We start from the raw sequence: 11,366 nt of genomic DNA, 5'->3' as shown, positions 1-11,366 counted from the left end.
CAGTCAATTTTGATGGGTCCTTTGGCCTAACTGTTTTCCGTATTTCATTACAATAAAATACAAGAACTTCCTCCTCATTTGACTTCATTTTTGACATGGAATCTAATATGTACAACAAAGGGACATGAGGATTAGACCCTGAGACTGGGGGCCACTCCACTCACAAGCTCAGGAGTCTACTGGTGAGGAGTGGGAGATGGATAGAAGAATAAGAGGTTTTTAAACCCTGATTTTCTCTACCTTAAGGACTCTCAATCGCCTTTCCCTTCCTCTTCCCACAACAGGCACCTTGTGAGGTATGTGGGGCTGAGAGAGTTCCGGGAGAAATATAAGAACATAAGAACATAAGAGACACTAATGTTGGATCAGGCCAAAGGCCCATCCAGTCCAACACTCTGTGTCACACAGTGGCCAAAAATACCAGGTGCCATCAGGAAGTCCACTAGTGGGGCCAGGACATTAGAAGCCCTCCCATATACGGTCAGTGCAGGCTGCAAACTAGGCTTCCATTCCAGTGGCGTCTCTTTTTATCTATTTATTTAAAAGCCTTATTGCCCACCTTTCCCCCGATCAAATGTACTCCTAGACTCTGCAATGCAATGCCATGCAGAAACGTTGCAGGAACACAAGAAATTCTTCCTGATCTCTAAAGGTTCATCTAATGCAATGTTCTGGTTCCAACAATGTTCAGCTATGAAGCTTTTCCTGGTAACCCTGAGAAGTTAAGGTGGAAGACATGAAAAAAAATAGCCTTCCTCTGCTATTTAACATCTGGTGCTCAAATGTTCTGGTTCTGAATAGGAAGAGTGGGTTTTCAGTTATTAACAGACTTGTCTTCTTTAAATGTGCATAATCCTTTTTTAAAAAGGATCTGCGAACATAGAACCAACTCCTGTGGTTGGTTCCTATGCTGTACCAGTCACATATGACTATTATGCATTACATGGTTACCTTCCAAACTAGGGAAGATGCTGCCATAGGAGGCAGTCCTGTTGTGTGAAATATCTGTAATGACTGAGGCAGCATATGGAAACAATCACAGGAGAGCAGACAGATGGCTAGCCATGCCATGCAGCCAAAACCATCCAACACCAGCAAGCTAGTCACTCATACCTCAACAGCAAAGCTGCATGAAACAAAGCATTTGAGGGAGACGGACCTTGTAACCTTTTGATGCTGCTATATGGGCTGCAGTCCAGCCTTCTTTGTCAGCGTGGTTGATGAGATCCGCAGAAACAACTGGGTTTGCAGTATGGCTCAGGCTCTCTTCTTCGCACTCCAAGTCGAAGATGCAGGAATCAGCATCTGCTTTATTCACAAAGTTTCCACTTCCTGGCATTCTGTAGTACATAAGAAGTCTTAAACAGTCAACATGACCGGCATCCACAGCTGCGTGAAATGGAGTCCAGCCATCCTATTGAGATGTCAAAAAAAGAAAAGAGCTTGACACAATTGAATAGGGATGAATGGATAGTTACAAAATTTATGGGTTGCTGCATAACTTGCTGTCTAAAAACTATCTGAAGCACACAACAGTGTCTGGCTATAAATGTTGTAGAAAGACCGTCCATCTGTTGTCTCTGTGCAAGTTTACAATGAAAAAAGGGGTCCAAAAGTACCATCTTCCTTTGAAGAGCATCTGTTGAAGTCACAGCTTCTCAGATAAGAAGGTCCACCCAGAAAACACATGAATAGAGCAAAATTAGTTTAATCAATCCCTTGCAAAGGATGCTTGTTGCTCTAGGAGATTGATCATAAAATTACCCGGATATAGAAGGCGATATAAACATTACTGCATCTCTGTCAGATGCCTAATCTCTTTATGAGCAGTTCTGTATAGCTTTACAGAGTACGTTTCTCCACCCTGGCTCTATGCAGTGTTAAAGTCTTCTCTACATTAGCATAACAAAGCAAACACAGCTGCTCTGGGAAAAAGCATTTTTCTATCCTTAATTCTCCTTTTGAAGTACTTATTTTAAACTAGGAAAAAGGCCTGTTGTGGAAATAAATACAACGACCTCTAGAAAGAGGCTCTGGGCGGGGGTCCTGGCCTTGGACACTCAGTGTCAATTTGCTGTGGCAACCTCAGCAGGGTATGATGACACGGAGTCCACCATTTTCTCCAGAGCAACTGATCTCTGCTACCTAAAGAACAGTTGTAATTTTGACTGATCTCCAGCCCTCACCTGGAGATTGGACACATTTTACCTCAGAACAGCAAACTGTTTAGAATGTTAGAGGCAAAAGCCAATCAAGTCACATATGCAAACGTCCTCTGTGTTCCGAGGCAAAGGCCAATGAGGCTGCATATGCAAATAACCTCTGTGCTCTGACTGGCTATGGTGGGGAGAGGAACAGCAAACTGTTTAGAATGTTAGAGGCAAAAGCCAATCAAGTCACATATGCAAACGTCCTCTGTGTTCCGAGGCAAAGGCCAATGAGGCTGCATATGCAAATAACCTCTGTGCTCTGACTGGCTATGGTGGGGAGAGGAACAGCAAACTGTTTAGAATGTTAGAGGCAAAAGCCAATCAAGTCACATATGCAAACGTCCTCTGTGTTCCGAGGCAAAGGCCAATGAGGCTGCATATGCAAATAACCTCTGTGCTCTGACTGGCTATGGTGGGGAGAGGAACAGCAAACTGTTTAGAATGTTGGAAGCGAGACTCAAGCAATGCAGCCAGTGGATAGGGACAGATTCTGAGTGACACACCAGAGCGCCAACCAATTCCGGAGCGTGTGGAATGTTCTAGAGAAGTGCCACCACCATTCGGCTTTTATATATAAGGGAGATAGGCAACATCTCAATTTATCTCTTTTTCTTTGTTGTTATTATTTTTCCCCAAGTTATCATTACTCTTTGAGTTGACTGTACCAGGGCTTTTCATTTAAAGGACAAATTATTGACATTACGTCCTGTATTTTTGAGTATTCCTTACAAGAAGGGAGGGGAAAGCCACAGCCATACTTCCATACATATCAACAATCTAATACTAGTTCTCTCTCCAACCCCAACCCGTCAATTTGCCAACAGTATTTTTCCTGCTGGGAAGTCAATGATTAATTCTAAATACAGAAGAAAAGGGAAGGACCGCTTTGGGATGAAAAAAATATCTCTATGAAACCAACTCTCAGTCAGGGCAAAAAAATTATGGAATTCCCTCCCCAGGGAAATTTGTCTGACTCTTCTTGGTCTTCCACCAGCAGATGTTTTTCTCCCCAGGCCATCCCTCACTGAACCTCACTGACCTTTCCTCCTGTTCATGTGTTTATTTGTTATTGCGTCCTGTTTTAATTGTTTCAATTGTTTTATATATTAATATGTGTTTTTTAACCATATTGTAATGTTTTGATTGTTTGCCATCTTGGGGACTCAAAGTTTGGTGGAAAGGCGGCTTTAAGATGTTTTAAATAAAATGAAATAAGAATTCTTCATGGTCTTGGACTCAGGGTTAAGGAAAGAAGTTTATGTGTACAAGTATCCTCAGGCTTTAACACTTTTGCAGCCATATTTCCCCCCCAAAATTATTGTGGCAGCTTCACAATGGTATAATTATTATTTGTTGTGGGTTAAATAAGAGCATGAATTTTCAGGATTCTGAAATAAAATAAAATAAAATCCACAATCCTCACAAAAGTACCAATACCTTACATGTAGCATGCACGTAACCATTGACTAGAGAGCATTTCTGGTTGTTCCATGGGCAGTATGTAAAAAGCAAGCTCCAAGAATCTATTAATAATTTGTGGTGCTCCTGGAGAAGAGTGTTTCACTAGCCTGCACATGACATACAGTTTAGCTGGCCACCCTGTGATGTGTCTACTACCAGGTTAGTAGACCAGAGGGTCAATCATCCTAAACCGCAGAAGAATCTCTGCATGCATAATGTGCACAACAGTGGATGTCTGGATATGATTCATGGGACATCTTGCCAAAGCAGTTGGCCATCACTGGTAAGTGATTCCTAGGGCAGACGGGGAAGGTAAAATATCCCAGGAACAAGCCAGGTTGAGTAGCCTCTGCAATGGTATAAGCCACCACTGTAGGGTCACTCAGCTAAGACCTTGCCAGTGATACCCAACAATGGGCACTTGTTTGCTTTACCCAGTGGCAATGGGAAAGCTGACGCCCCCATCATTAGCACTGCTGGCTATGTCTGAGCTGAGTGGCCCCTGCAGAGCTGGCAGATCTATATGGGCTTGGCTCTATTTTCTCCTGGCTGCCAGCAGCCTTCCAGGACAGTGGCTCACTGGGAACTTTCCCTCTAAATTAAATGGCCAGTCCACCCCTAGACATTCTCAGCAAAAGGGCAACAACTACCTATTATATTAGTTACCACTTATTGGCAACTTCTGTAATTTCCATATGCCTTTTCTGAAATAATACACAGAGTTAGCAATGATCATACCCAAGATCAAGAATATATCTTGACAAATTTCCTTATTTGCTTAATATTGCTTCTACATGCCTCTAACATGGCCATATCTCTTAGCAATTTCTTTTCAACCCTGAAGAACCCAGGGCTACATTGTGACTTTCGTGGGCTCTAGGCTCTTTTGCCTTCATGGGTCCCTCTCACTAGGGTTGCCGGGTCCCCCCTGGCCACTGGTGGGGTGGGGTAGGGTTATTGGATCCAGGTTGGGGAACTCCTGGAGATTTGGGGGCAGAGCCTGGGAAGGACAGGGACCTCAGTGGTGTACAATGCCACAGAGTCCACCCTCCAAAGTATCCTTTTTCTCCAGGGGAACTGATCTCTGTGGTCTGGAGATGAACTGCAATTCCAGAGGATCCCCAGGCTCGCATCCCTACCTCTCACCATAATAATTTCTATATTAAAAATTATTTTTGATATAACTTTAAATACTTCAACATTTTATTTTTTTCTGTTTTAAGAACAATTTAATAGATCTTCATGGGCCCTAAAAAAAAAATTCTGATGTGAGAAAAATTTAAAACATGTTCAACCCTAAAAGTTCATTTTTTCCTTCTGATTTTAAAAGAAATTAAAAATTTTGTGAGCGCCTATAAATACTGTGAGCCCTAGGTACCATGCCTACTGTGCCTAATGGATAAGTCAGCCCTGGAAGAACCCTCTCTTTGCTCTCATACTGTTCAATGGCTGGTCCCTTGAGAAGTCCAGCGGCATCACAGACAGACAAAAGCAATTTTCTAATAATCAAAAAATTCAAGGCTTGGCATCAGAGACAACAAAGGTCTCTATCAAAGTTGTTAAAATGAAACACGGGAGGTCACAGGATCGAGCTGTAAGTAATGGCCCTTCAAATTCTATGTGAAAGGTAGGATGACAGGAAAGAGAATGATTTTGGAAATCTCAGGGAGGAAATGTGTAATTTAATACAGCTGCAGACATTTCACGATGGCATACAAAAGTAAAACTTGGCAATTCCGAAGAATGTTATGCATTAGGGCACTTAGGAGTATTAATGAAAGTCTCAGTACAAACCATTTTGAAGAAGCTCACTTCTGTCTTCTGAAATGCTGACTTTGAGAAATGGGCTTTAAAACTTACGCAGGTTTTTGCACTTCTGTTGGCTCCAGCCTCCAGCAAGAGTTTGACACATTCGTCATTTCCATTTTCACAGGCCAAGTACAGAGGTGTCTCTCCCCTTTCAGCAGCATGATTAATGTCGGCATGATACATGACTAATAATTCTGCACATCTGGGAGGGGGGAGAGACATTGGGCAACACATTAGAACACTTGATCCTGGCAAAGACATAACCTTTAAAATGGCACTCAGCTACAACAGATTCTTCCAACACATTTTCATTTAAACTGTATCAAACAAAAGCACTGATGAGAGACCCATATCAGTCCACTAGATCGTTTCTATGGATGGATTACTGCCCATAGACCACAATTTCCTCACCTTCTCACTCCTGCTGCTCCTGAGAAACTACTCCTGGGGATAGGGGACCCCTAGGAACAGCATAGGGGCATTTGGGGTTGGAACAGGAGACTGTAGGTGAGAGAGTTGAGCTGGTGGCAAATTGGCAATCTTTCCATCCTCCAGTGAATCTAAGCCACTCTATGGTACAGAGGTACTACAAGTAGCCAAACTTTCTAGCATAGTTAGTTAGAGATACTTAAAGGAGAGAGAGAAAGAGAAGAAATGTAGTGTTGGAGGTACACAAGCACTAGGCTCCTTCAAAGTGGGAGGGAAGAAGGGGAGGAAGTGTGAACAGGGGCAGGCTAGATTAACATGAAACAGAGATAGGGCAAAAGCTACAAGAAAATTTCAGTATTATGTATTGGGATGGAGTGGACACATACAAGTTTACAGCCATAAGAAAGCATACCGGTCTCCAAATGACGGGAAAAGGACATCATACCACTATCCAAGAAAAAAGAGAGAACAAAAATACACTGACATAATCAAATCATCACTAAAATATGGATCCTTGTGGCACTATTAGACTAGCAGTGCAACCCTATGCAAAGATACTCCACTCTAAATCCATTCATTTCAGTGTGCTTGGTGGTGGAAAGTGCCATCAAGTCAGAGCTGACTTATGGAGACCCCATAGGGTTTTTAAGCAAAAGACATTCTGAGGTGGTTTTCCATTGCCTGCCTCTGTGTAGCAATCTAGGACTTTCTTGGTGGTCTCCCATCCAAATACTAACCAGGGCTGACCCTACTTAGCTTCTGAGATCTGACGAGATTGGGCTATCCTGGGCCATTCAGGATAGGACTTAAGTGTGTTTAGACTAGAGTTAATTCTGCCTGAAATTATACCGTAATTCTGTTCAGGGGTTTAATGACCAAACAGATCCTAAGATTATCAGAAAAGAGCAGATATCAGCTCTGTTTTCTACCAATCTTTAATGACTAGGTGACAGGGAAATTTATTGAACAAGAAACCTAAAGTGCTCAGCAGATCAGAAAGCCATTTACAGAGTCACTTGGTGCCTCTCACAATAGCGTATGCAAACACATTCCACTTCTCTATTCCATGGCTCCTCCATATCATGATTAAATAGCCCCAATTTGGCATGTAAGGAAAAAAATGTGGAGAAGGGAATTAAGGAGCATTAGAAAAAAATCACTGGGTGAGGGAGGCACCCACATAAATGACCTCAAGCTCTGCTGCAATGCAGGTCCATAAATAACTGAATGTTGACAGTCAGCTGTGCAGATCCATAATCCTACTGTAAATAGACTACTCCTATTTTTCTTTGTAAAAAGAAAGAGAATCATTAAGGTGAAGCAACCCACTATCACAACAATTTGTTTACAAGTCTAATATAAACTTAAAAATTAATTTTCCACGTTAGGTTTGACTTGTTAGAACTAAAACTCACCGATTTTAATAGGTCTAAATATATATTTGACTGATAGCAATAGAATTTTACTCTTGAGTAATCTGGCAGAGGACCAATACTGGCAAGTTGCAACTGCACAACCAAAAAGGAGGATACTTTGACCCCAGATACCAACCAGTGGAAAAAGGTCTGCTGATAGGTTTCTCTTTACTAACAAAAAGAAGATCATTTTCTCTGGGTTTGAAGGGGTGGTTATTGAAGGTTTATGCACCATTTTGTGTAAACATATCAGGGAGCTGAGGTTGGAGGATGAATATAAACAAAAATTATTGCAGATAGTGGTGCAATACTTCACATAAGACGCATAATAAACTTGTTTGGGCCTCAGAAAACAACCAACAAATCACTAGCAGCTTCCCATGTTATGATCTCCATTCATGGATGAGACTCCACTGAAGAGAAGACTTCCTTTGGAAATAGGTGAGCCTAACAGTCACACTCCCATTCTCTTGCCACCAGGCACAGGGCTAATGTTACCATTTTCAACATGGGAAGCTATTGGAAGTAATGAATGAAAATAACAGGAAATAGAAATAGCATCAAATGGCAACAGAATTTTACTAGAACATCCTCAGACCACCTAAGGTCGCAAATGTAAGTATCCTTTTTTTGAAAAAAAGTCCCTCTGAAATCCATAGAGTTTACTTCCAAGTAATTCAGCAACATCTTGCTAAGTCAAGCTATAAAACAATGTCTACTTAGTGCCTTTTCCCCTTTTTCAGGCATGAATGTTCTCAGGCAACCAACATAAATCTTAGGACACAATGGAAAAATGAGGTGGACCGTGGATCACACCGTATACTTGAGGTTAATTAAAATGTTTTTGTCACTTTTAGAGAAGTCCCACACTGAATGAACTTTAAAACTTTTTGGGGACTGATTTTAAATTTCCTGAGCTTACCAAAAAATGAAGAAGGAAAAAAAGCCCTGCCAAGGTGAAATCCAGTACCCAGCATCTTACAAGAAGCCAGTCAGCTTCTCAGAATTGTAAATACTGCTTCAAAATACTGGGATATCAGACCCACAAAACCTTCTATGATTATATTCCGTCTTCCCATGACTGTGTTATACGGGACATCCTAGTTTCCTGACATAATATAATCCAATTGAAGGGGTTTTTTTAAACAGGAAGACCACTTTTGAAGGATCAAATTCAAAAATATCTATGAATGCAGTTTCCCATCCTCTGCCAGTAACTGCACATGCTTTTCATTGAATCTTAGATTGCATGCTCCAAGAAATGTTTGATGAGGCTTTGAGCAAAAATTGGACCATAAATCAGTTCAAATCCCTAATTTAGAGATGTGTTTGAAGAAAGCAAGACACACAAACCCCAGTTTGGCTTTAAAAATACTAAAACTTGAAAAGCACAAACACAGGAGAATACAGTCTAATGTGTGCACGTGAAAATAGATTTTTTAATGTAAGATTTCTCTGCAATACAACAAGAGAATTCAACGCACAAATTAGAAACAGTCAGATGCCATCACTAAAAGAATAACTCGCACAATAAAGAAATACTGAAGCTTTTGGAAGAAAGGGGTGGGAATCTCTTATAGAAACTACAGCTCTGAAGAAATGAAGCTCTCTCTTACATTGGTTCATCTAGCTAGTATTGTCTACTCAGATTGGCAATGGCTGTCCAACTTCTTAGGTAGTGAAGGGCCTCAAGGTTCTTTAATCAGAGATGCCAGAGATTGATTCTGGACCTTTCACGTGCAAAGCATATGGCCTAGCACTAAGCCCCCCTCAACCAATATACACAAGCAGGCATTTTCATGAAGGGGGCGAGAGCTCCAAACACACTGCAGAAACTTGAGGGTGGGGGGAGACTGTTCCAAAGTTTTACCAACACCAATTTCTGTTCAAGCAAAAGAGAACACAGGTGATGAAAACACATTCCTGTGGGCCTTAGATTGCACAAACTCATCCTAAGAGGTTACATACTGCCAAGTTTAATACTTAAGGAACAGAAGTAGATTTGCTCTGGAAATATAAGCAAACAGATCACTTACTTGCAGTGTCCCTGAGCAACTGCTGAACACAAGGGCGTAAAGCCATTTTTATCAACAGGATCAACTTGTGCTTCTGAAGTCAGCAGCAATCTTACACAATCTATGAGGTGGAAAACCCAAAGGCAGAATGATACACAACAAAGGGAAAAAGTAGTTTAAAAAAATGAAATTTCTTAACTTTAGATAGAATACAAATTAACATTTTTCACCCATTTAGCAAATCATTCTACAATAACTGACAAGCCATCTACAGTCTTTTGAGGAAACATGCTTATTGCTAACTAAGAATAAGGCTTGTTGTGGAAATAAATACGAGCTCTAGAAAGAGGCTCTCAGAGAGTGCCCCAGCCTTGGGCACTCAGCGTCAATTTGATGTGGTGACCTCAGCAGGGTATAATGACACAGAGTCCACAATTTTCTGCAGAGGAACTGATCTCTGCTACCTGAAGAAGAGTTGTAATTTTGAGTGATCTCCAGCCCCCACCTGGAGACTGGCAACAATGGTCCCCCAGATTGGCTACAATAGTTCCCCAGGAGGAAATGGCTGGTTTGGAGGGTGGAGTCTATGGCATTGTACCTATCTGAGGTCCCACACCTCCTCAAACCCCACCCTCTCCAGGCTCCACCCCTCAAGTCTCCAGGAATTTCCTAATCTGGAGTTGGCAACTCTATCTCCTTTCCAGCCAAGCATCAACCTGCTGTTATCTGCCCCTCACTCTTCAGCTTTCTGTCTCCCCCACACACACACCAGCAGCCTCTATTGTGCTCTGAAGCCCTGACTGCTACGTCACATTGGCTGTCACAGGAGAGCCATCTCAGCAGGGTATAAGGACACAGAGTCCACCTTTTTTTCCAGGGGAACTGATCTCTGCCATCTGGAGAGCAGTTGTAATCCTGAGTGATCTCCAGACCTCACCTGGAGATTAGCAACAATGGTTCCCCAGGAGAAAAAGTACAGTTTTTCTCTGCAATGGGGACCAAAGCAGCTTACATCATTCTCTTCTCCCCCTTTTGACCTGCACGACAACTCTGTGAGGTAGGTTAGGCTGAAAGTCTGTGACTGGTCCAAAATTACCCATTCAGCTTCCACAGCAAGTACCTGGGTCTAGCAGACTGTGCTCGAAAGCACTGACTGCTATGCCTAGGGTAGCCAACCTCCAGGTGGAACCCAAAGATCAACCGGTATCATAGACTCTACCATAAAATCTCCAGGAATTTCCCTAACTGGAGTTGACAACCCTAGTCAGGACTGGCCCCAATGAGTTTTCTCCCAAAGGCCAAAATAGGCGTGGAAAGGGCCTTTTACTGACAGAACCAAGCTTGGTTGCCTAGCAAAAGGCACTGAGAGGAAAGTAGGGTTGCCAGCTCTGAGTAGGGAAATATCTGGAGAGTTGGGGGATGGATCCTGTGGAGGGCAGCGTTTGGGGAGAGGAAGGACTCAGCAGGGTATAATGCCATAGGAGAACTGATCTCTGCCTGGCAGACCCTGCTCTGAAGTGCTAACCGCTATGCCTAGGGAAGCCAACCTCCAGGTGGAGCCTGGAGATCGCTGGGTATCACAACTGAACTTTAGACAACAGATCTCTCCCCCCCCCCCGGAGAAAATAGCTGCTTTGGACGGTGGGCTCTAAGGCATTTTGTTCAGCTGAGGCCTCTCCCATCCCCAAACTCTGGCTTCCTTAGACAGAGAATATCTAGGACTTTGCCAACCTGGAGCTGAGAATCCTAGTCAGGACGGGCCCCAATGAGTTCCTCACAAAGGCCTGGAAAGGGTTTCCTTCTACCAGCAGCCACGGAGGGAAAAATTAGTCCCACAGAGGAGCCAAGCAGGAGACGTGTCTTCATTGGGAGAGACAGCCGTTTGCCAAGAATTCTGACAGGGAATAGTGGCTGAGGTGGGAGTGGACGCGGAAGAGGAGCAGACCCAGCACCTGGCCAATGGCACATGAGTACTCTTGAGTGGCAGCTGACAGGCCAATGGCTGATGGAGCACATTGCACAGCCAT

At 42.8% G+C, this 11,366-nt stretch overlaps 1 protein-coding gene across 1 annotated transcript in view; it reads right to left on the bottom strand.

Moving 5' to 3' along the window:
- Positions 1-1,114: 1,114 nt before the first annotated feature.
- The window catches only part of LOC107113911 (cortactin-binding protein 2-like), a 71,171-nt gene continuing 60,919 nt past the window's right edge, over positions 1,115-11,366 (bottom strand). The window contains exons 7-9 of the mRNA XM_015415314.1: positions 9,361-9,460; positions 5,532-5,682; positions 1,115-1,414 (exon numbers count right to left, since the gene is read on the bottom strand). Coding sequence (XP_015270800.1) covers positions 1,115-1,414; positions 5,532-5,682; positions 9,361-9,460 — 551 coding nt within the window. The remainder of the gene's footprint in view (positions 1,415-5,531; positions 5,683-9,360; positions 9,461-11,366) is intronic.

The sequence above is a fragment of the Gekko japonicus genome, unplaced genomic scaffold (genome assembly GCF_001447785.1).
Source record: "Gekko japonicus isolate JY-2015 unplaced genomic scaffold, Gekko_japonicus_V1.1 scaffold578, whole genome shotgun sequence".
Classification (NCBI taxonomy): Eukaryota; Metazoa; Chordata; class Lepidosauria; order Squamata; family Gekkonidae; genus Gekko; species Gekko japonicus.
This window is presented reverse-complemented; position numbering and strand designations above follow the sequence as displayed.